The 24677-nt window shown below is 40.7% G+C and overlaps 2 protein-coding genes across 2 annotated transcripts in view; both read right to left on the reverse strand.

The window, feature by feature from the left end:
- hhla1 (HERV-H LTR-associating 1) overlaps positions 1-7068 on the reverse strand; it is a 44306-nt gene extending 37238 nt beyond the window's left edge. The window contains exons 1-2 of the mRNA XM_033019666.1: positions 6905-7068; positions 3468-3556 (exon numbers count right to left, since the gene is read on the reverse strand). Coding sequence (XP_032875557.1) covers positions 3468-3543 — 76 coding nt within the window. The 5' untranslated portion in view covers positions 3544-3556; positions 6905-7068. The remainder of the gene's footprint in view (positions 1-3467; positions 3557-6904) is intronic.
- A 5172-nt stretch (positions 7069-12240) lies between these two features.
- The window catches only part of kcnq3 (potassium voltage-gated channel subfamily Q member 3), a 333849-nt gene continuing 321412 nt past the window's right edge, over positions 12241-24677 (reverse strand). Inside the window, exons 12-15 of the mRNA XM_033019667.1 lie at positions 21464-21595; positions 19829-19924; positions 17530-17590; positions 12241-15231 (exon numbers count right to left, since the gene is read on the reverse strand). Of these exons, the coding sequence (XP_032875558.1) occupies positions 14485-15231; positions 17530-17590; positions 19829-19924; positions 21464-21595 (1036 nt within the window). The 3' untranslated portion in view covers positions 12241-14484. The remainder of the gene's footprint in view (positions 15232-17529; positions 17591-19828; positions 19925-21463; positions 21596-24677) is intronic.

The following is a 24677-nucleotide window of genomic DNA, read 5'->3' on the forward strand; positions in this document are numbered from 1 at the left end:
TGAGGTTTGCACTTTCTCACTGTGACGATATATTCTGGCTTTTTCCCCTCTTCCAGAGGATGTGCTGGTACGTTAACAAGCTAGTTTAGTTTAGTTCAGAGATACAACGTGGAAACAGGCCCCTCGGCCCACCGAGTCCACGTCGACAAGCAATCCCCGCACACCAACACTACCTTACACACGCACACACAAAATTTACTTTTTTAAAAAATACCAAGCCAATTAACCTACAAACCTGTCCATCTGTGGAGTGCGGGAGGAAGATCTTGGAGAAAACCCACGCAGGGCACAGGGAGAACGTACAAACTCCGTACAGACAGCACCCGTAGTCGGGATCAAACCCGGGTGTCTGGTACTGTAGGGCAGCAAATCTACCATTGTGCCACCATGCCGCTCATCAGCTTTACAACACCAACAGTACCATTTGTGGGGAGAATATTGTGCAGTGTTGTTTGTACTTTAATTTGCTTTGGTAAAAATTGCAAATTGTCCCTAGTGTGCCGGATAGTGCTCTTGTGAGGGGATCGGTGGTCGGCGCGGATTCGGTGGGCTGAAGGGCCCGTTTCCACGCTATATCTCTAACCTAATCGAGTTGACAGTGCATTTGTAATTGGTCTCTCAGCGAGAACAAACATATAGCACAATGGTTTAGTTTAGTTTATTATTGTCACATGTACGGAGGAACAATAAAAAACATTTATTTGCGTGCTGTCCAGTCAAAGAAAACACTGTACATAAATACAATCAAGCCATCCACAGTGCACGAATAAAGGATAAAGGGTACAACTTTAGTGCAAAGGTAAAATTAATGGCCGATTAAAGATAATTCAAAGGTCTATGGTAGGTTAAGATCGCACTTTAGCTGCTGAGAGGACAATTCAAGTTGCCTGATAACAGCTGGGAAGAAACTGTCCCTTAATCTGGAGATGTGTGTTTTCAAATTTCTTTATCTCTTGCCTGTTGGGAGAGGGGGAAAGAGAGAGTGACTGGGGTGAGACTGGTCCTTGATAATGCTGGTGCCCTTGCCGAGGCAGCATGAAGTGTAGATGGAGTCAATGAAAGGGAAGTTGGTTTTGCGTTATGATCTGGGCTAAGTCCACAACTCTCTGGAATTTCTTGCGGTCCTGGATGGAGCTGTTCCCAAACCAGGCTGAGCATCTCCAGAGATGATGCCGGTCCTGCTGAGTTACTCCAGCATTTTGTGTCTATCTTTGATTTAAACCAACATCTGCAGTTCCTTCAAACACAGGCTGAGTTTGAGTTTGAGTTTAGTTCGCGATAAGATACTTTCTACTCTAAATTACTCCCTAGTGTTGGTAACTGCCAAAAGAATAAAAAATGAGCTGGCAGGATTGTGAAAGAGAATAAGTTACAGGTAGAGAAGAGAATGGTACAGATGGGATTGCACTGCTGAGAGGAAGCATGGTGTCGATGGGCTGAATGAACTCCTTCTGTGCTGCAGTAAATAAGCATTGAGTGTTTGCATTATGGATTCATGAACACGAGATGGGTTTAGATTATATATTTGAACACTCAATAAATCACTTAATGGGTAAATGAGAATTTCCTCCTACCCTATCATTCCACACTGGGCTCAGATTTTTCAAGACACCAAAGATGTCATTGCGCAGCAGTGAAATATATCGAAAAACTGATCGCTACATGAATACACACTGAGGCGTCACTTATACAATGATGTGAAACATTACTGTGCCAAACACCTGGCAGAACTGCAGTGCGATAATTACTGCTATATGTAAAAAAAAACAACTATACTCACAATTACAAGGAAAATGTATATGTCAACAACACAAATAAAAGAAAGAGGTCGATAATTTTTTTAGATATTAGCATGCATTTGCCCATGGTATTCCTTCATCAACATCCTATGGATTACTTTAGCACAATTATTTTGTATGACTACTTCATGAATTTTGATGTGGCTGTTAAATGAAGTAGAAAGGGGAATCTCATGTCACTAATCTGCTAATTCTGTAAGCGACAATTTTCAGATAATCAAATCGCGAATGTATAAGATTCTAAATGCAAGAATTTTGCTAATTTTCCCACAATGGCTAAGTATCTTAATGTGCACATGCACAAATAAGTATTAGTTACATGGTACAGTTAGAATGGTCACTTGTGATGCTGTCAGATTCTGTGCAGCACCACTGCGCTTGATATATTGGTGTCATAAAAACAAATTTATTTGCTTTAATGTTTCATCATTTAGTTTAGTTTAGTTTAGTTTAGAGATACAGTGCGGAATCAGGCCCTTCGGCCCACCAAGTCTGCACCGACCAATGATCACCACAAAATTAAACTATCCTACACACACTAGGGACAAGTTACAACTTGATTTTTCCCAAAGCCAATTAACCTACACACTGCTACGTCTAAGGAGTGTGGGAGGCAAGCAGAGGTCCCGGAGAAAACCCACGTAGGTCACGGGAAGAACGTACAGACACTCAGTACAGATAAGCACCCGCAGTCAGGATCGAACCCGGATCTCTGGCGCTATGGGGTAGCAAATCTACTGCTGTGCCACCGTGCCGATCTTTATGAAGAGCAACTCTTTGGAATAGTCTTGCATTCTTGCTTTTCCAATGCATACAAAGGCATTGTGATCAAGAGGCACGTGAGATCATCTTTCCATCTAATTTAAGTGACACAATCTTTATAAGGCAAATGTACTCATGCTTGTACTAACTGATGAAAGTATTGGGTAGCGCCAATCTTCTGGTAATATTATCTGTAACTTGCAGTCTGTTTATTGTTCAGGTAAAAAAGTGCAATATGCTTCAGTGATTTTGTTGTAGAGTTCAGGTTAATATCTTGTGTGCATCAGCAAGAACGTTTTTGGATTCCTGAAATGGATTGCTAGGAATGTTATTAAATGTAAAGTGATGTCCATAAACAATAGCAGATAACTGTGCAGGGCAATTGCAGATTAAGAACCAACTGTTAAATTTGGCCAATACCAAAGCATTTTATCCACAGAATTGCAAAGTATCTGGCCAATTTCTCTCTTTCTCTGGAGCAGTAGTTAGTAGGGCAGGCTGGTTTGTTAATTTGCTAGTAATTGGTAGGACAGGTTGATCTGGTCATTCTCAACATGGTTGAGCCATTCACAGTGTGGCTGACTTGTGTTGATATATGGTAGCTGTGAATTTACTCTGCAAATTTCACCCAATAGTTTCTGAACCGAGACGCGCAAAATATTTAGTACTAAATTGTGGCTTTTCAAGAGGATTGTGATCGTGACGATGGCATACGTGTTCTGATTATTTCAGTGGTTTTTAAATTTTCTAGCCTAGGTCCAACTAATATCCAAGGACTGGAGGTTTACTGAACTCCAATTTAACTTCATATAGTTCCCAAAACGGAAGATCTGTTGAAAATGTATTTTAATCGCCAGATTTAGCATAACACGAAGCAACATGATTAATAGATATATAAATAGATACCTATACTGATGAAGAGAATGAAGCCAATTAGTCCCACACACAGTCTAACACATAGACTTCTTCTGAATTTCTGCATTTTGTATATCTCCCTGATAATGACAAGAAAAGAGAATTGTGAGTCAATTTATAAAATATTAAATGCAGTTCATCTAAAAACTGTATTCTACAGAAATTTTATTTCATCAGCAATAAATGGTAATCAGACAAAAATATGCAGGAACTTTGCATCTTAGTAGTAGCATTATGTTAACTATACTTCACCCAAAGCAAAAGATTACTATCCATAATGATAGTAAACCATCACTATCATGGCAAGAAACCTCTGTAGAGAATATTATACAGCAAAACAATATGAACAAAACTTCTTTTTTCGTGTCACGATTTCCTAAATCAATACTTTTTATCAGAATTAAGATTTTTTTTAGGCATTTTCTGACCCAATCTTGCCCCCTTCATTCATCTGCATTGAGAACCATGCATGATATTAGGAGAGGCATTAAGCTGAAGGGTAACTTCAGACCAGATTACCCATTTTGTTAATTTGTCTGAACATTTCCTGATCAATGATCCTTTTTGAGAAGTAATTGTTGCATAACAATCTAAAGCATTCAGTTTCCTGATAAGCTGATTAAACCGCATCTTGATTTCAGGATTATGGTTCGGGGACCTCAAATGAATTATGCACATCCGTTGCCGTTACAGAGTGTCATGGCTCAGGTACACCATCTGGCACATTATCATTTCTCAGCAATGGGATACTTGTACCCTTTATCCTGTATCGGTAAACTCTGGAAGCCTTGATTGTAATCATGTATAATCTTTTCGCTGACTGGATAGCACACACCAAAACAGCTTTCCATTGTACCTCGGTGCACGTGACAATAATAAACTAAACTAAAGTGAACTAAACTAAATTAAACTAAACTAAGCTTAGCTAAGCTAAACTAAACTAAACTTTGATTAAAATTAACCCTGACTGCCTGCCAACATCCATATAGAAAAAAGTTACACAGAAACTGTTTGTAACTCACAAACCTATCCATTTTTGGTTTGTAAATGGAAACTAGCACTATCATTCTGGCAATATTAATCCATTTCTCCCATTCCAGAATGAATGTAGACCTGGATCAGTGTCACCATGAATGGGCAGTATGGAAGTGTATTCATAGGCAATATGAAAAACAGATATCCTCATCGACCAAACATAGAACACAAATCACTCGAGAGAAACTACAGGATCATACCCTTCATGTTTGAACATGGAGATAATTTCTAGGCCAACCTCACTGTTGAAAATAGTGCTCAGCAAATTAATTTTATTGTAATGTATAGCACAAATGAAATCTGGATGAATCACATGAGTAAATCATTAAATCATTTGCATCTATATGCTGCACGCAACAAAAGCTGTACCTCGGTAATGAACTAAAACTAAACGAAACCATCATTACAAACATAAAATTTGTGATCGAAATGAAAGGGGGTGGCCCAGCTGATAGCATGGCACCGCAGAAGAGCTGCTGCCTTATATTGCTAGGGACTGATCCTGACCACAGGTGCTGTCTGTACAGTTTGCACATTCTCCCTGTGACTGTGTGGGTATCCTTCGGGTGCTCCGGTTTCCACCCACATCCAAAAGACTCGTGGGTTTGTAGGTTAATTGGCCTCTGTAAACTGTCCGCAGTGTGAAGGATAGAACTAGTGCACAGGTGATCATTGGTTGGTATGGCCTCGGTGGGCCGAAGGGCCTGTTTTCATGTTGTATCTCTAAACTAAACTACATGGAGCGTGATTGACTGACCCTGGCCTTGAGTACCTCTACTATCCACTAGGATGTTGCATGAACTGTAGTTACAAGGAGAGGTTGGGACTTTTTCTCTCGAGTGAAGGAGGTTGAGGGGTGACTTTATAGAGGTGCATCAAATCATGCGGGGCTTAGTCTTTTTATGCAAGGTAGAGGAGTTTCAACTTAGCGGGCACAGGTTTAAGGTGAGAGGGGAACAAAAGAGGATCTAAGGATCCTGTTTTTCATGCAGACAGTGATAGGTATAGGCAATGTGCTGCCAGAGAGAAAGGTAAAGGCAGATACAATTATAATGTAATAATTATAAAAGATATTTGGATAGGTACATGAAGAGGAAATCCTCAGAGGGATATGGGTCAAATGTAGGCAAATGGGACTAGTTTAGATAGGCATGTTTGAGTTGGGCCGAAGGGCTGTGACTTTGACTATGATAGTAATAATAATTAAGATAAAGGATTAAAAAAACTTCTATTGATCTACATTTTCCATTTAGCTTGATGACCCCATTCAAATAGAAAGTGGATGCAGAAGGGATGATAGGCATACTGGTGAAGGGGCTGATATGCTGCATACCCAGCCCCTCAGAGGGTGACCTAGGACATCCCGAGACGTGGGAATGATTTCAGGGGTGGAGTAGGTGGCCAGAATCACTGTCAGTATGTACCAAACATCCACCATGCAAAGCACAGGTTTGGAAGTCTGCTTTGGACTGACCTAAAAGGAGCTCTTTTGCTGCCACTTCTCTTTCAAACTGCCAGCAAAAAGACGAGAAAGTGTCAGACCAATGTAAGCAGGAAGAAGAGGTCTTGATCAGAAATATCACCCATTCCTTCTCTCGAGAGATGCTGTCTGTCCCGCTGAGTTACTCCAGCTTTTTGCGTCTATCTAATGCTCTCGATATTCTTTCTACCAGAACTGAACATACTGTAAACTTTCTAATTTTTCTTCACAAACCTCGTGGCACAGTAATACATCGGATTTTCCCTTGAGGTATCCAGCCGTTGTAAGTTGCCCTTGGACACTATGTTTGGAAATTCATTGAAACACAAAATGGTAACGGAATAGTGGACTAAATGTGCTGGAAGGAATTGCAGATGCAAACCAAGGATAGAAACAAAATGCTGGAGTAACTTAGCGGGACAAGCAGCATCTCTGGAGAGAAGGAATGGGTGACGTTTCGGGTCGAGTCAGGGGAATGGGAAATGAGAGATATAGACGGTGATGTAGAGAGATATAGAACAAATGACTGAAAGATATGCAAAAAAGTGATGATGATAAAAGAAACAGACCATTGTTAGCTGTTTGCTAGGTGAGAATGAGAAGCTGGTGTGACTGGGGTGGGGGAAGTGGGGATGGGGAGAGAGGGAATGCAAGGGTAACTTCAAGTTAGCTAAATCAACATGCGTTCAAATCAAATCAATAGTGGAAATCCATTTGGTCCTTTCAGTGAATGCTGACTCTTTAATATTTGATTTAATTTAGATTAGATTCTCAAACAAGGAGCTCATAGGTATGGGATAGCTTAAATAAAAAATCCATACATTGTTATCGTACCAACAACACATTTTCATTGTACATTCAATTTAAAGTAACAAAAATTAAAAAAACAGATATATGTTTACATATGACTTACCCCTTTCCTATGCTGAAAGTTTCTTGTTTTCAAAATACTATTCCAAAGGCACCATCTGCAAAAATAATCCAAAGTGTGAGTTTTATGAAGTATCTCTAAAAGTTAAGTGGCAATGAATTTGAGCCACTGATCCCACTGATCCAAACTGTTTTGAATTTGCAGGTTATTTCTCTCACTGCTCAGGTATTTGAAATTAGATCATCCATGAAGCAAGTCTCTGGGGTATGTGCTGGATCAAATCACCAAAATCAGTCTGGCTTGGAAATACGTGTTAATCTCAGCCGAGATCTCGGTTAGCTTCATCACTTTAACTACTGACAGCAACAAAATGATCAAATTAATATTGTGACAGCAGATTTTGGACAAGCTAATTGCCACTTAATAATTTTACAGACAGGAAACGTAGCCTCTGCCAATATCAAACAAGAGCATGTTCTGCTTTAAAAGTTACTAATTCTTGGAAAAACTCTGGGATATATAACAAGAATAGTGAAAGGCTTGGATAGAGTGGATGTGGAGAGGATGTTTCCACTAGTGGAAGAGTCTAGGATGAGAGGTCACAGCCTCGGAATAAAAGGACATTGTGTTAGGAAGGAGATGAGAAGGAATTTCTTTAGTCAGAGGGTGATGAATCTGTGGAATTCTTTGCCACAGAAGGCTGTGGAAGCAATGTCAGTGTAAATATTTAAGGTAGAGATAGATAGATATTTAATCAGTACAGGTGTCAGAGGTTATAGGGAGAAGGCGGGAGAATGGAGTTAGGAGGGAGAGATAGATCAGCCATGATCGAAGGGCAAAGTAGATGATGGGCCTAATTCTACTATCACGAATTATCTTATGATCTTATGAAGAAATAATCTGATATTTCATAGTCATAGAGTGATACACTGTGGAAACAGGCCCTTCAGCCCAACTTACCCACACCGGCCAACTTGTCCAAGCTACACAAGTCCCACCTGCCTGCGCTTGGTCCATATCCCTCCAAGCCTGTCCTATCCATGTACCTGTCTAACTGTTTCTTACAACGGGATAGTCCTAGCCTCAACTACCTCCTCTGGCAGCTTGTTCCATGCACGCACCACCCTTTGTGTGAAAAAGTTAACCCTGTGATTACTATTAAATCTTTTCCCCTGCACCTTGAACCAATGTCCTCTAGTCTTCGATTTCCCTACTCTGGGCAAGAGACTCTGTGCATCTACCAATCTATGATTTTGTACACACTAATATTTGTTAATACAATTTATAAATACAATATTTATAGATTTATAAATACAATATTTGTGGTATTGTAAGCATATTAAAGTACAGGCACTCCCTGTCATATGTATGGCTTTTGTTACGTGAAATCTTACGTAAGTTAAAACTTACGTATGTCTGAATCAGCATTCCCATCCCCTGCCCTAAATAATTCCCAGAGAGTATTAGCTATCTCAGCATCTGCCTGTGTCCGAGACACTTTTTGCAGCGCACGGCCTTCTGGGTAAGCACGGCCACCATTGCCGGCTTGTTTCCGATGTAAACTTAGGTGATCGTACAGTGTTGTGGAAATTACATACTGCCTTGATTGCACTGGTTACTGTGTACAGAATTGTTTACGTAAGTGCGAGTTTACATAAGTCGCCTATTGTGTAAGTCGGGGAGTGCCTGTTACTCAAAATCCTACCTCAATCCTGGAAGCACTAAGTTAAATGCAAGGAGCAATTTTGAATATATGCAACTAACACATGGTTCTTGATAGTGGAGAAATCAGTTGCTTAAATTAATTAATAGAAATTAAATAATGAAACATTTTGCATTTTGGATAAAACTTGATAATGTCTTTATTTTCCCCTGGCCCAAATAGAATCAGGGTCTCAGCACAAAACATAAATTTGCTTCCAGAGATGCACAGATGCATGGGTGGTGCAGTGGTGCAGCGGTAGAGTTTCTGCCTAACAACACCAAAGACCCGGGTTTGATCCTGACCTCGGGACCAGTTTGAATGTTATCCCTGTGACCATGTGGGTTTTCTCCGGGTGTTCCGGTTTCAGCCCACATCCCAAGGACATGCAGGTACTGTAGGTTAATTGGTTTCTGCAAGTTTTCCCTATTGTATGGGATGTGAAAGTGGAATAACATAGAACTATCTCTAAAACTGAGATGCTGCTTGACCCACTGAGTTCCTTCAGTGGTTTGTTTTTCAATCTAGATTCCAGAATCGGCCACCTGTATTGTTTTCTCACAGAACTCACCTCCTGAACACCTCCTTGGAGTAACTCAGCAGGTCAGGCAGCATCTCTGGAGAACTTGGATAGGTGACGTTTAGGTTTGAGAACGCCATCTATCTTTGTTCTCCAGAGGCGCTGCCTGACCTGCTGAGTTGCTCCAACACTTTGTGTCCTTTTGTGTATTAACTAGCATCTGCAGTTCCTTGTTTCCACGTACTCACTTCCTGGTACTCATCCGGCGAATGGGAATGTCATAATGCCATAAGCTATAGGAATAGAATTAAGCCATTCAGCCCATGAAGTCCACCCTGACATTCAATCATGGCTGATCTATCTCTTCCTCCTAACACCATTCTCCTGCCTTCTCCCCATAACCTCTGACACCTGTACTAATCTACAAAAAAATCCACAGATTCACCTCCCTCTGACTATAGAAATTTCTCCTCATCTCCTTCCTAAAGAACGTCCTTTAATTCTGAGGCTATGACCTCCAGTCCTAGACTCTCCCTCTGGTGGAAACATCCTCTCCACATCCACTCTATCCAAGCCTTTCACTATGTCGGGTCCCTTGGGCTAGATTTAGAGCGGTTTCCTCTCTCAACTCCAGCCTCTCCTGTCCGTGGTTGCCACAGTTTACATTGCTGCTGTCTGGCTGCTATGGGGAGTTGTTGGAGTAATTCACACGAGACATGAGTGACCATCAAACTGTAGCTACTTTATTCACAATAACTTGTCAGACAAGGGGTAAAGATTTAATAGGAATCTGAAAGGTAACTTTTTCACACAATGGATGGTGGATGTATTGAACAAGCTGCCAGAGGAGATAGTTGAGGCAGGGACTACCCCAACATTGACGAAAAAGTTATACAGCAAACTGGGTAGGACAGGTTTTGGAGGGGATATGGAATAAATGCTGGCAGGTGGGACTAGTGTAGCTGGGATATGTGTGGGCAATGTGTGGATATGTGTGGGCAAGTTGAGGTGAAAGGCCTGTTTCACACTGTATCGCTCTGTCACTCTCTGAGAAGAACAGTCAAGTGAGAGACTGTCCAGTGGATTCAAAGTAGGCAGTGTCTTTATGCCATTTTTGATAGCATAAAAGTAAGGTTAGTCACATGCACTTGTTTACAGGGTTAACTATTGTGATCCAGCATCCAGTAACCTTCCACTGAAAAATAACCTTGTTAACTATGTAGGAAGATTAGGGTGTCGAGGTGTAGTCTTGAGTTCACAAGCTCTTCCTTGTGCTTAGAGGACATGTTTTTAACTCTATGGGTCACCGGCACCAGGCAGGTTCAGCCGAGCTCTGAAGGGTACATTCACAGGAGTAAGGTTCGATTCTCACAGAATGAAGTGCTGCCCATGTTGAAAGGCAAAATGGAAGAACAGCTCAGTTACTCCCACAGTTTCACACAGAGCAGAATTCCAAAGTGCCGACAGGGAACAAGCACGCAGAAATGGCAATGGTGCCATGGTTTCCATTACTGTTCAGTAGATCCTGCAAATGCATTCCGATGGGAACAGTTCACATCCCTCATAATTCTGTGTAACTCCCAGCACTTGTGCCAAATGTCATTTCACTGTCTTTGCAGAATACGTGTTTCTTATGCAATTCTTGGCCTAAGTCTGCTGTTGATGCCTTTCATTGGTAAGGATGCAGCAAAGTGTCAGAAACTGTGTACAGAGCTCTTAGAAACCCTAGAAACATAGAAAATAGTTCCAGGAGTAGGCCATTCGGCCCTTCGAGCCAGTACTGCCATTCAATATGATCATGGCTGATCATCCAGAATCAGTATCCTGTTCCTGCCTTCTCCCCATATCCCTTGTTTCCGTTCAAGAGCTATATCCTATTCTCGCTTGAATACATCCAGTGAATTGGCCTCTACTGCCTTCTGTGGCAGAGAATTCCAGATTCACAACTCTCTGGATAAAAAAGTTTTTCCTCATCTCAGTCCTAAACGGCTGATCCCTTAGTCTTAAACTGTGACCCCTGGTTCTGGGCTCCCCCAACATCGGGAACATTTTTCCTTCATCTTGCCTGTCCAATCCCTTAAGAATTTTATATGTTTCTATGAGATCCCCTCTCATCCTAAATTACAGTGAATACAAGTTCAATTGATCCATTCTTTCGTCATATGTCAGTCCTGCCATTCCGGGATTTAATCTGGTGAACCTACGCTGCACTCCCTCAATAGCAAGAATAGCAAGAAATACACTTGAACATTTTAATAATTGCGCAGTCAGTAATTTTCAGTAGCTGCCAGTATGGAATGTGAAGTCAAGGACCAGAGGAAATGGCCCAGTGGCTGACGAATGCTGATGAATGCTAGTTTATGGGAGTTTCAAAATTACATTGTGCTATTACAAGTGCCCAAAAACAAGGTGTGAAGCAAAAAGTGCCTGACCCACTGAGTTACTCCAGCACTTTCTGTTCTATGAAGCCAAAGAGTCAGAATGGAGGAGGTGTGTAGTCTGAGGTAAAATCAATTGAGTTTCACACCTACAATTGACAAGATGAGACTGCACTAATTCCGTTGAGTCCATTCAGCAATTCTGTACACAACAAAAAGTCTGTATGCTCCACATTTCAAACATTATTTGTGGGCGTATGGAATTGTTGAATTTATTAAACCACGTGAAGATTGAATGGAGAACAGAAGACAATGCAGGTGAGTCCTGATGCAGGGTCTCGACCCAAAATGTCCACTATCCCTTCACCTCCACGGATGCTGCCTGACATCTCGGGTTTTACAGAGTTTGTCGTTCGCAGATAGAACTGGATGTTATAAAAGAGAATTGCATTGTAATGTGGGGGCAGATTAAAACTTCTGACAATCCTAGGGAGGAAATAATAACAAACATGGATGGAAAAATGTCAGCCCTATACACTAGCCAGATTCATGCACCATTAAAAGTATTGAGGCAACTCAGAGAAGGAGAGACATTGTTTTTAGTTCTGTTATATTTTGGCAAAAAACAGTCTGGCAAAGTTTTGGTTATCTCAGATGTCCTGTAAAGACTGTTGAAAGCAAGTTTTGTTGGCCAAAGGTACCCTTATCCACACCGCCCATCTTAACTAGCAGGATTACTTAGAGGACGGATAGCATGTTACAGCAGAAGAACACAGGGTTGTTTAATATCCATTTATTTATAACTGTTGCTATTGTAAATAAATAATAGAATAACTAATCTTAAATATAGGTTTAAATAATGCATACAGTAAAGTAACAACCATACATCTTCCAAAAGGTTGGGTAGTTGAGAATATAGGTTACAAGAACAATTCAAATAGGTTGATTAGAAATATAGATAACAGAACATAGAAATAGCACTGAAGGCCACTTGTTTGAAAATCATGTTTCTCTTTAATTTGAAACAGCAAACTGGTATTCACTCATTTATAATTATCAAGAAAATGTCTCCTGTGCAAGGCACAAATACCTGTCAGCTATTCTCAGTTTCAGTATATATACCTTTAATAGTTTGAAATATTATAAAACACAGAGTAGAACAAATTGTTAATGTTACAAAAGGTATGGCAGGCCCTTTCATACTTTACTCTTAAAGAGACAGCATCCCTCTCCTTTCTTTTTATTTTGGACTATTGGAAATATCATGAACTGTAACAAATAGATATCATGTTTGGCCTGTTTGCCATTCAATTGATCTGATATCCAATCTAAAAAATATGTTTTTTATACCAGTTCTCCTTTCTAAAATTAAATCCTGAAAGATCTTGCATCTGTTTCGCTTGAACTACAATAATATTTAAAGATAATACTTTATATCCTGCTAAAGCTGTACTCTCTCACCGATTTGATTTAGTCTTGCAAATGGGTTAGACTCAAGGAGTGAGCTTTTTCTTTTAAAACACAATGGTAACATATAATTCAATGAGTCAACTGTGCTGGCAGAAAGCACAGGAAATACACCAAATGACTACTAAGGAAAGTGGCTGCACTATTGTTCAGATGCATTGCCTTTATTTGACGTAATCCAATGTAACAGGCAAAAAAGGAAAACTATTAAATATTTCTCTATGGTGTCCAATGACAAAGGAGCACATTCATTAGTACGAACTCTCTCATATTCTGGTAACTACCTTTCCTTGTGCAAGTTTCTTGGAATTAGAAAGTTGAATTTAAAAATATGAACAATTTACTTTGGTGAGAGAGGAAATAGGTGTGGTAATATGGAAATATTCTTACTGCTGGCCAAGAGATCGAGAGACATGGCATGTACCTGGTTAGGCAATCTACTGTTGATTAAACATAAATATTACTCTACTGTTTCATAAAACTTCTAGTTTCATTCAATCCACAGTTTACCGCTACTTATTCCATCTGCAGCTACTTCAATTATTTTAGCACACAATTAATAATTCCTTGCATTTTCTATCGCTTCTTTCAAATAAGGTCATGAAAGCTGCAGATTCACAAAGGTTCTGCTTTGCCGCACACAAAACTGAAAAAAAAAAGTGATACGCCACATTTGTTAAAATCCCACCATCAGTTTCTACCATCATTATACTCTAGTTAGTCCAATAAAACTAACAATAGCCTTCCGTTCGTAGTTCATTTGACTACATTTAAGACATGGCAAGGTAAGTGCACTTGAAGTGGTGCAAAAGATTGTGAAAGTGTTTGTAGGATTGAAAACAAAATCCTTAACCCATACACAATAGGGGCACGACGGTTGTGTATTTGCACCATGTAGGATGTAGCACTGTAATCACCATTAGTTGATCCCTTAATTTATTTTGTTCCACCAGCTCCCTAAATTGTGGCTTTAGGGATTTTTGCTTTTCACAAATGTTGCTAGTTTTTTTACAGTACAAGGGAACAGATTTTTCAATTTGGCTTTCTATTTGAAATTAAACTTTTCAGAAGAAATTTCTCAATATTTATACTTGGTGGCAAAATTGCAGTTATAAAATGTAACAAGAAAAAGAAATGCCAAGGTAAAACCCATTCAGTAAGTTAGGTTAATGAAAGGAACACTGTCTCTTTGAGAGCCTATTTGCAGGTTAAAGCTCTGTTAAAAACAAATATACCAACTAACTTTCTGCATAGATTCTAACCCACATATATTGTAGGGATTAAAATTACATAATTACTATACAATAACACAGAAGAGATGTAGCTTTCTTATTAATATTGTTCAAATTGCTCATGCACTAACATGCAAATCTTTACAACTTTCAAAATGTATTTATCAAAACAATTGCTCTTGGAATATTAAAAATGTTAACAGTTATCTAGCAAAATGTCCATGCATTACATGCAACGTTGTCAGCTCTGGAGGTTTTGCATAAAGCAAGGAATGTGAACTTGTTAATATCAACTGTACATATGATTCAATCAGTCACCCCTGCTAAACTGGTTTGTTTGACATTGACCATATATTGTCAGGAGGTACTTCCCCTGTTGATGAGAGTGGTGCAGAACCACAGGGTGTGTAAGGATCAGTATCCGTGTCTGTTTCACCCTCTGCTAAGTAAAGTTTTGATTTAGGCCAACTTCCGCCCCCATAAAATCCAAATGTCAAGTCGTCCTTTGACTGAGAGATGCTGAAACCACTTGGTGACCGCTGCAGTTCGTCATGGTTGATCGAGAGTAGGGAGATGGGGGTGTCGCTGTCTTGTGTGCTTCTTCCCTGCCTCGCTGTTACTTTGTCCGAGAAGGGACTTGTTAAGCTTCCTCCCTGATAGTTAGGGCATACGTTATCTGGTGTGCCTGTCAGTGAACAGATTGGAAGAACCGTTGGTCTTTCCGTATACGATGGAGCAGGAGGTGGGGGAAATCTTGACAAGTCGGCAGCTAAAGATGTAAACTTTGTACTTCCCGTGCTGGGTCTGAAGAAACCAAAAGGAGCAACAGAAGAGACTTGGACTTGATAGCAATTCTGAGGCACCATATAGGTGCAGGAATCAGTATAGTTTGAGATGACTCTTTTAATTTCAGAGTATTTGTCTTCCACCTTGTTGTCAACTGGACTTTGCCCAGTGGAAGGCCCCGCACCTCTTGTTGAATAATACCCAGTTGATGCCGATTGCTGTGCATTCATCTGCTGAACGTGCATGTCCACCAGGAAGTCAATCTTCTTCTCCATTCCGTCTACCTGTGATGGAACAGAGAAAATGCAATCAATTTCATAACTGCAGACATCTTTAGATCTTTTGATCTTCAAAATTCATCCTGGATTTCAATTTTCATTGAGGATATTTTCAAAAAGGGAAAATAATGGTATTGTAAGTGCAGCTGGTAGAGTTGATGACTGACCTCGGGCACTGTCTGTGTGGAGTTTGCACATTTTCCCAGTGACCGTGTGGGTTTCCCCAGGGTGCCTCCCTCAGATTCCTCCCAAACCCCAACGTGTGGGTGTGTATATTAATTGGCCTCTGTAAATTGTCCCTAGCATGTAGGGAGAGGATGAGAAAGTGTAACAACATAGAACTTGTGTGAACGGGTGGTCGTTGGTCGACGTGGACTCGGTGGGCTGAAGGACCCATTTCCACATTGTATCTCGAAACTAAACTAAACCAAAGTAAAAAAAACAGAGTCTCAACTGTTCATCGTTTCTCAGGCCCCGAACAAATTAATGTTGTTAATTGTCATTTATGTGACATATGATCAACGAATCCAAAACTACTGATTTTCTCAGTATCCCTCTGAGTAAACACAGTGAGACGATCCACAACTGCTTCAATCTAATTCAGCAAAAACTGTCAGTGATATAACGCAAGGATGCTGGCATGCAGATCAAATGGCCTCAGTTGGAAAAGGCATATTTCTAAAATATGCGACCATTCAGTGAATACTTTACCTTGTGATACTTTAACAACTAGTTTACAGGAATATTTAGAGTTATGAACATTCTTAGGACTATTCTATATACTTAGTGTAATTAAACTGGAGGACTACCTGCAACTCTGAGAAACTCCAAGATACATGCTGCTTGACGGCACAGTACTGTGAGCAAGTGGAAGCAGCTGGAGGTTGGTCTAGAGGAGATGTAAATGGGAGAAGTGGGACTTCTTTTAGTTTAGTGTTAGAGATCCAGCATGGAAACCGACCATTCGACCCACCGAGTCTATACCCACCATCGACCACACTATCATTCACACTAGTTCTATGCTATCCCACTTCCTCAGCCACTTCCTACACACTCGCGGCATTTTTTAGAGGCCATTTAACCTACATGCCTTTGTGACTAGGGAGGAAACCAGAGCACCCGAAGGAAACCCATACTGTCACAGGGAGAATGTACAAACTCCACACAGACAGAACCCGAGGTCTCGGATCAAACCTGGGTCTCTGACTCTGTGAGACAGCGGCTCTACCAGTTGTACCATTGCACCACCCAAATTATCTTACATTATCAAAGGAAAATACTGTAGTTGCTGGAAACCTGAAATTAAAACGCTGAACATGCTAATTATCTGCCATTGTTGAACTCAGTGTTGAGTCAAGAAGAGTTGAGTTGAGTCTAGTTTATTGTCACGTGTACTGAGATACAGTGAAAAGCTTTTGTTGCGTGCAGAAAGCCAGCAGAAAGACAATACATGATTAAGGGCCTGTCCCACGAGCATGCGACTGCATGCGGCAAGCGCGACCAAACCGGAAGCGAGGGCCGCGCGGAGGTCGAGTGATCCCCGTACAGGGCCTGTCCCACCAGCATGCGGTTGCATGCGGCGAGCGCGACCAAGGCGGAAGCGGGGGCCGCGCGGAGGTCGAGTGATCCCGTACGAGTTGACGTGAAGTTCGAGCGAAGTCCGCGGGAAGTACGTGTGTGATGTACGGCGTCAAGACGCTGTGTACGGTGTCGAGACACTGCGCACGCCCATCGAGGCGGTGCGTACGGCCTCAATGCGGCTGCGGGCCGGCAGGCCGTTGCTGCGTAGAATTTTTGGACAGTGTCAGTTTTTCGGAGCCCCGCGCGATGTCGGGACCAGCTCCGCACAACTCCATACGGCTCCGGCGATCGAAGTGGGGCCGGCCTCGGCTCAAGCGACAACGTTAGGTCGCGCTTGTCTCATGCAGTCACATGCTCGTGGGACAGGCCCTTTACAATCGAGCCATGCACAGTGTACAGATACATGATAAAGGGAATAACGTGAATAACATTTAGTGCAAGTTAAAGTAGCAAACTCCGATCAAAGATAGTCCGAGGGTCTCCGATGAGGTAAAAGGTAGTTCGGGACTGCTCTCTAGTTGTTGGGAGGATGGTTCAGTCGCCTGATAACAGCATGGATTGGATTGTGGCTAGTGAGAAGGCAAAGTTATGTTTCCCTAGTTTACAAGAACAGTGAAAGCACACAGCAAAGATGTTCAGTCTGAAAGAGAGAACCGCAGGGTCCTTTAAAATAAAACATATCTGCATTGTCCTTGCATTGAGACCAATACATTGAAGCATTACCTGTCTTTCAACCTTGACAAATCTTCCCATCATACTTTGGTCTTCAGCCTCAGGATCAATTCTAATGGATAATATTAAAATCAGATCCAAATTAACAATTTTGAATGAATAAAGATCCATAAAGCAAATACTAATATAATATTCCTTCATGAATCGGTGATATTTTAAATAGTTCACCATATTCCTTTCTGCCTCCTTTGTCCCTTCTGTAATTCCTTGATATAGTTATAAATCTTAATGTATTAAAAAGTAACATGTACACTCTTCCATTTAAGGGTTCATTATGCTGAAGATAGACACAAAGCGCTGGAGTAACTCAGCGGGTCAGGCAGCATCTCTGGAGAAAAAGGATGGGTGACATTTCGGGTCAGGAACCTTCTTCAGACTTTCTTCAGGCTTTCCACCTGACGTCATCTGTTCTTTTTCTGCAGAGATGCTGCCTGACCCGCTGAATTAATCCAGCACTTTGTCTCCATCTTTGGTATAAACCAGCACCTGCAGTTCTTTGTTTCTTCATTATGCTGAGTCTATGTACTTGTAGCGCCCTGCTGTTTTTTTTTTTTTTTGTTTTTTGTTTTTTGTTTTTGTTTTTTTGTCTAACTGTAGTCTTGTAGGTCTGTGTCCAAGATGGCTGCCGTGAAGGGAGAGTGGACGCTGGCACGAATTGGTTGCCGCTGCTCTCTCTTCACACTGTGTTTTTGATTTTCTGTTTTTGGATTGAATTCTGTTTTTAATTTGTGTCTCTGTGATGTCTTTATTATTTGTTATATTCCGATTATATGTTATTCCGATTAAATGTCTATTATTGTTATGTCTGTATTCTTTCTTTATGTGCTGCACGGAGAGGACGCTGGCGCTGTTTGTTCGCCGCTTCTCCGTTTGCTATTGTCTGTTACTATTGTAAAGCGACTTTGAGTCTTAGAAAAGCGCTATAAAAATAAAATTTATTATTATTATTATTAATAAAGAATAAACAGACCATTTTTCTAACAGGACCTCTATTTAACCACTCAGGCTCTGGAATTTGTTGTTGAACTGTTAACTGAAGGGCATCAGTCATTTTCTTTGTTACAGATGTTCTACATAACTTTGTAATCCCATTTCTAGATCATAGATCTAGCCTGGTTTAAAGGTCCTTGGCTTCTCTGGCATATTCCAGCATGTTCCCATATCAGGAATGTACTGGATATGCCAAACCCATTTACACTGGATATAGGTTACTTCATAAGGGTCATAAGGAATAAGAGTAGAATTAGGCCATTCGGCCCATCAAGTCTACTCCACCATTCAATCATGGCTGATCTATCGCTCCTAACCCAATTCTCCTGCCTTCTCCCCATAACCTCTGACACCTGAACTAATCATGAATCTATCTATCTCTGCCTTAATAATATCCACTGACTTGGCCTCCACTTAGCCCTGATAAGGGTTCTGGGATAATCCTGAATCAAGGGTATCTAAAAATATTTTAAAATATTGTCCACTTGCAAGGGGGACATTAGGCTCCCCACTCTCCTATCCAGGAGTGCGTGTGGCCTGGATGTGTCCATGACCAAAAAAACACAGGTTCCGTTTTTAAGCAGCGTTTATCAGGAGCCAGAAAAACCAGATGTGGTCTTCACTGAATCAAATGAAGGCTACTGGTGATCTACAAACACATCCCCATCACCACTGTCCCATCACCTTAGACTTTACTTGACCTGTTGGAGATACAGCGCAGAAACAGGCCCTTCAGCCCATCGAGTCCGCCGCCAGTGATCACCTTGCACACTAACACTATCCTTCACACAAGGGACAATTTACAGATTTACAGAAGCCAATTAACCTACAAACCTGTACATCTTTGGAGTGTGGGAGGAAACTGGAGCACCCGGAGAAAACCCATGTGGTCACAGGGAGAACGTAGAAGCTCTGCACAAATTACCCCCCTGGTCAGGATCGAACCCGGGTCTCTGGCGTCATAAGGCACCAACTCTGCCACTGCACCACTGTGACATGCCATGTACAAAGGTACAGTGAAATAACTTTGTTTCCATCCAGTTCAATAAAGCATAAGCACAATCCCCGTAGCTCAAAGCTGAGATGTCAATAAATTTCAATTTCTTCTCGATAATCTGATACTAAAATGTATAATACACACTTGTAATGAGGGCCTGTAGAAAAGGCCACAATCGTATTGCTGATTCAAACTCTATCCTATTAGGGCAATACAATCTACAGAATTAATGATGAATGGGTTGTCATGAGTTATAACATTGGGCAAATGCATAAATATATAATTAACCTATAAATTCCTTACTTGGGTGACTGTTGTAAAGGATACATAAAACCTTTCAGGCTTGTTTTCTTCTGCTTTGGAGTTGAAGGGTTTGTAGGTGCTAGAATCATATCAATTCTGCAAAGAAAAAGCATGATACACAATTACCACGCTAGGTTTTGTGAGCAGAATAATTCTGCACAGTTACTGTTTCAGATTGATGATTTTTCATCTGAATCTGAGTCCATTTCACTTCCCACACTTGCAGGTGCTATCGCGGCGTTTAAGAAACATTTAGACAGGTACAAGGATAGGACAGTTTTAGAGGGACACAGGCCAAGTGCAGGAGGGTAGATGGGATATGTTGCTGGTGTGGGCAAGTTGGGCCTAAGAGCCTGTTTCCACGCTGTAAGACTCTCTGACTCTATGACTTCTATTTGCACTCTTCCTAATCCTTACCACAACCACAACAGAACTTACAGTATATCCACCTTCCACACACACTTTCCCTCACCCTTAACTTTCAGCATTCCAAAATAATTCTATACATCACAACATCTTAATTAGTTCATCAGTCATCACTCATATCTTCTGCCCTCCCCACCACACGCTCCTTTGCAACCTACAAGTTTTATTTTGCCTCCAGAAAAATATAGCAGGTGCTGAAATTCAGAAATAAATACATGAAATGATGAGCAGGTCAGGCAGTATCTGTGGTGAGGTAAACTGAGTTAATCTTTTAGTTGATGAGTGACTATTGAAACTGCCTTTTTACCTGCTCCCTTCTCACCACACAGAACTCCAAACACTTTCCAGATGGTTTATTTGAACTTTTCTCAAATCAGTGTACAGTATTCCCTGCATAGAATATGATCTCTTCCACCTTGGGGACTCCAAATACAAAATGGATAGCTCCTTTGGAGACACTTAGACAAAAAACGCAAGAATTAACGCAATCTATAAAACTTCCAAAGATTCTAAAAGTATTCTCAACGATTGGATGGCAGCAAATAACCACAAAAAGAAAAAGGAGAGACAGGGAAAATGAGTAACCATCGAGCAACTAACCTGACACAATAGTAGGTGGGTGGCATGGTGGCGCAGCGGGAGAGTTGTTGCATCACAGCGCCTGACACCCAGCTTCGATCCTGACTACGGGTGCTTTCTGAACAGTGTTTGTACATTCTCCCCGTGACCGCGTGGGTTTTCCCCGGGTGCTCCACCTTCCTACTTCACTCCAAAGACGTGCAGGTTTGTAGTAAATTGGCTTCAGTAAAAATTGTAAATTGTCCCTCATGTGTGTAGGGTAGTGCTAGTGGTCGTTGGTCAGAGCGGGCTTGGTGGTCCGAAGGGTCTGTTTCCGCACTGTATCACTAAACTAAACTAAGTAGGTATACTCTGCCCGGAAAAGGTAAAAGGACATTCGGGGGAGAAAAAAAAGTTTGATTCATGAAAGAAAAATGATGTTTACCTCATCCAGATTTTGTAAGGTTGCAGAATAAGAGGTGAATGTGGGAAAATTGGACTCACAGAAATTCCTCACCTTGGATTATGTACAGAACATCAGCACATAAACCATGTTGTAAGAATGGATGACACATCTGGTTTCTCCAGTGTTTTAATGACATTTAAAGATCCACCATTTCTCAATTTTATATTTTGTTCCTCATCATTTACCTGGACTGTAGATATTTTATCCTTGAAAGCATATCCAGATGGCCTGCTGAGTATTGCTCAATAACATCCTTCACATCATAAGGTCGTAATGTCTCCTTGAATTTTTTCTTGGTGAGGAAAAACTTCAGTATACTGCAGAGATAAATACTTTTTTTTTAATTCCTCTTTTAAGGATTGGAGTACCAACTGTAAAATTTTAAAATGCTTCCTGCTGCCATTTGAGTCAGAAACATATATTTGAGGGGATATTCTGCGTAGGTTCTCCAATAAATTTTCAATCATTCATTTTTTAGCATTCATTTTTGTAAATTAGAACGTGCAATTCCATGCTGCTGTGAAACCGGCAGCATTAATCTTACTCAGCATCTCTGAAGAAGGGTCTGAAGAAGGGTCTCGACCCAAAACATCACCTATTCCTTCGCTCCATAGATGCTGCCTCAACCGCTGAATTTCTCCAACATTTTTGTCTACCAGCTTCTCTATTGTCATTTAATCAAGCATAATAATCCAGAATTTAACAGACCTTGCAAACCTAAAACACATTTTGCCATTTAAACACTAACAGTTAGTGATAGTAAAATATATAATGGTAAGTGTTAGCTGGCAATCACTAAATCTAACAGACTGTTCTAACTTTGCTCTTCTATGGCACTCCACCCTCCTTTTATTTTAGCATTACTCTAATGGTTGTTGTTCTTCTAAATCTCCTTTCATCTCCCCTAATCTTCACTGTCACAGTTTTATGTTCTCTCCTCCCTTCATAAATTGGGTCATTCGGCCCATCAAGTCTACTCTGCCATTCAACCATGGCTGATCTATATTTCCCTCTTAACCCCATTCTTCTGCCTTCTCCCCATAACTCCTGACACCCATACTAATCAAGAATCTGCCAATCTGCCATTCATCCATTGACTTGGCCTCCACAGCCTTCTGAGGCAATAAATTTGTCGCCCTCTGACTAAAGAAATTCCTCTTCATCTACTTTCTAAAGGTACGTCCTTTTATTCTGAGGAGATGGCCTCTGATCCTACTCCCTTTACTGTGTTTAAATCAAAACTCACCATATCCTCTGCTCTCGAATCTTAAACATTGGAACTCTTATTCTATTCATTCTCAAAATTCAGGCCCGAGAGTGTTTAATTGCTAATTTGATAAGTCTGATCTTTTATCCTCTTCTAAGTTAAGGGTGTTGTATATTTTAGGTCATGGCTCTTAATCAAAATCTCTCAAAAAATAACTTCCCAAGCAGCCTCCTTCCTGTAATTAATGTACTGATTTCATCTTAATTGTTACAATGTTTGGGCTTTAATCTGAAGTTAATACAAAACACAATGAATTCAGCTACTTCAACCTTGGCAGTATAATTAATGCTCTTTCTAAATTGCGGAGGGAATTCTTCTGTTCTCATACTCATGCCAGAAGAAGGAGAGCTGTTGGAGTCAGATTTTACCCATGAAATGATTCAACACAATTATACGCTTGTTTGGTTCAACTTCACTATGTAATTCAAGACATATTAATCAAAAAGTGATGTGATTTTCTTTTTCAACATAACAGTTGCTCTGTTCAAAATATATTGTGTTTCAGTAACTTTGAAAGTAAAAATAACATCTGCTTTTGTGATTTTGGCTTTGTACTTATTTTGTCAGTAATGCAATATGAAAGCTGAGTGGTATTGTGTGCTTCGTGTATCGGTTGAAGTTCACAAGTGAATAGACCGTGCACTTTAATCCTTCATGCACAAGGATTCACAGAGCTGCCATGTTTCGAGAGCCAGCTTTGAGAGTCACAATTACACTTCAAAGGTTTGGAAAGTTAAAGAGGTAGCATTATCCCTCCCTGTAAACTAATTCTTGCCTCAAAACCACAAAGCCCCAAGGTTGCAAGATATAAATTCTGCTACTCTGTGGCATTTCTGCACCCTTTTTTTTAAATCATGATGGCACCTTGCAACTAGAGTCCTGGATGTTCACCCTGGCGTCTCAATTTGTATGAGAAGGAGAAAACATGCAATTCTACATTCCCAGTGTGGATTTCAAGCTTGAAGCACAGAGGCAACAGTTCTCTCTACTATGAGTCTTTTAAGCATCACCACTTGCTGAGTGTGGGAACATAAAATTCACCACAATGACTGAATTCCAAACCACATTGGATACAATTATTTTTGACCAAAATAACAGAAGTTTAAGGAAAGCTGATCACTTAGTATTGTACTTAATATTACCTGGAGCCTTGTATTCGGTTGGGATGGTGTTACTGATAATAATCAGGACTTATTATTTGTTGTTAGGACGTGGTCAATTACTGCCTCTCCCATGCTGAACAAGGTCCACTGGAAACAGTGTTATGTTATGGGGTTCCTCAAATAATTGCTAATCTCAACATCTCTAGGATTACCATGACTATTTCTGTGCTGCACTGTTCTGTGCCCTCTGTCTGAAAAGGAATGGTGGAGCAAATCAAGAATCTATCTATCTCTGCCTTAAAAATATCCATTGACTTGGCCTCCACAACTTACTGTGGCAATGAATTCCACCAATTCACCACACTCTGACAAAAGAAATTCCTCCTCATCTCTTTCCTAAAGGAATGTCCTTTTATTCTGAGGAAACACCAATAAAGCGATATTTTTGCATAAAACATCTCTGGCTTCACTATCTTCTATAACTGGGAATAAAATGTTGCTAAAAGGCAACCAAACATATGCCTGCAAATAAAATGACATGGCTAACAATCCAAGGAATGCTGAGGGTGAGATGAGTTGTAGGTTAAGACAAGTTTATAGAGACAGGGAGATGGGAGACCTATCAGAGTTTTGATTACAAGGATGACAATATAAACAGGAGACGTCTAACTCCAGGATGTCAGAAAGCATAGAATCCATGGGTAAAGCAAAATGGAGTGCATGTTGCAATATAGATAAGCAGAATGTTTAAGAAGCTAAATGATAATGGCTGGGGGAGGCAGGTGAGAAAAACATTAAAATAATCACATACAGAACAGGAGGTATGGCTGTTTCAGCAACATGGGAGCAGTCACCTGGAAGATGGAGAGCAAACAGGCCCAGAGGTTCATCTCTTGGTCAAATAAGTCACCAAGGCTGTGACGACTTCAACTGGAGACAGTGGGCTGGAAAGTGGGTTGAGTACAAACTTCATGGCATGGGCTAGAGATGATGACTTCAGCCTTGCCGATATTTAACTGAAGGAAATGG

The sequence above is a fragment of the Amblyraja radiata genome, chromosome 4, assembly GCF_010909765.2.
Source record: "Amblyraja radiata isolate CabotCenter1 chromosome 4, sAmbRad1.1.pri, whole genome shotgun sequence".
Lineage (NCBI taxonomy): Eukaryota > Metazoa > Chordata > Chondrichthyes > Rajiformes > Rajidae > Amblyraja > Amblyraja radiata.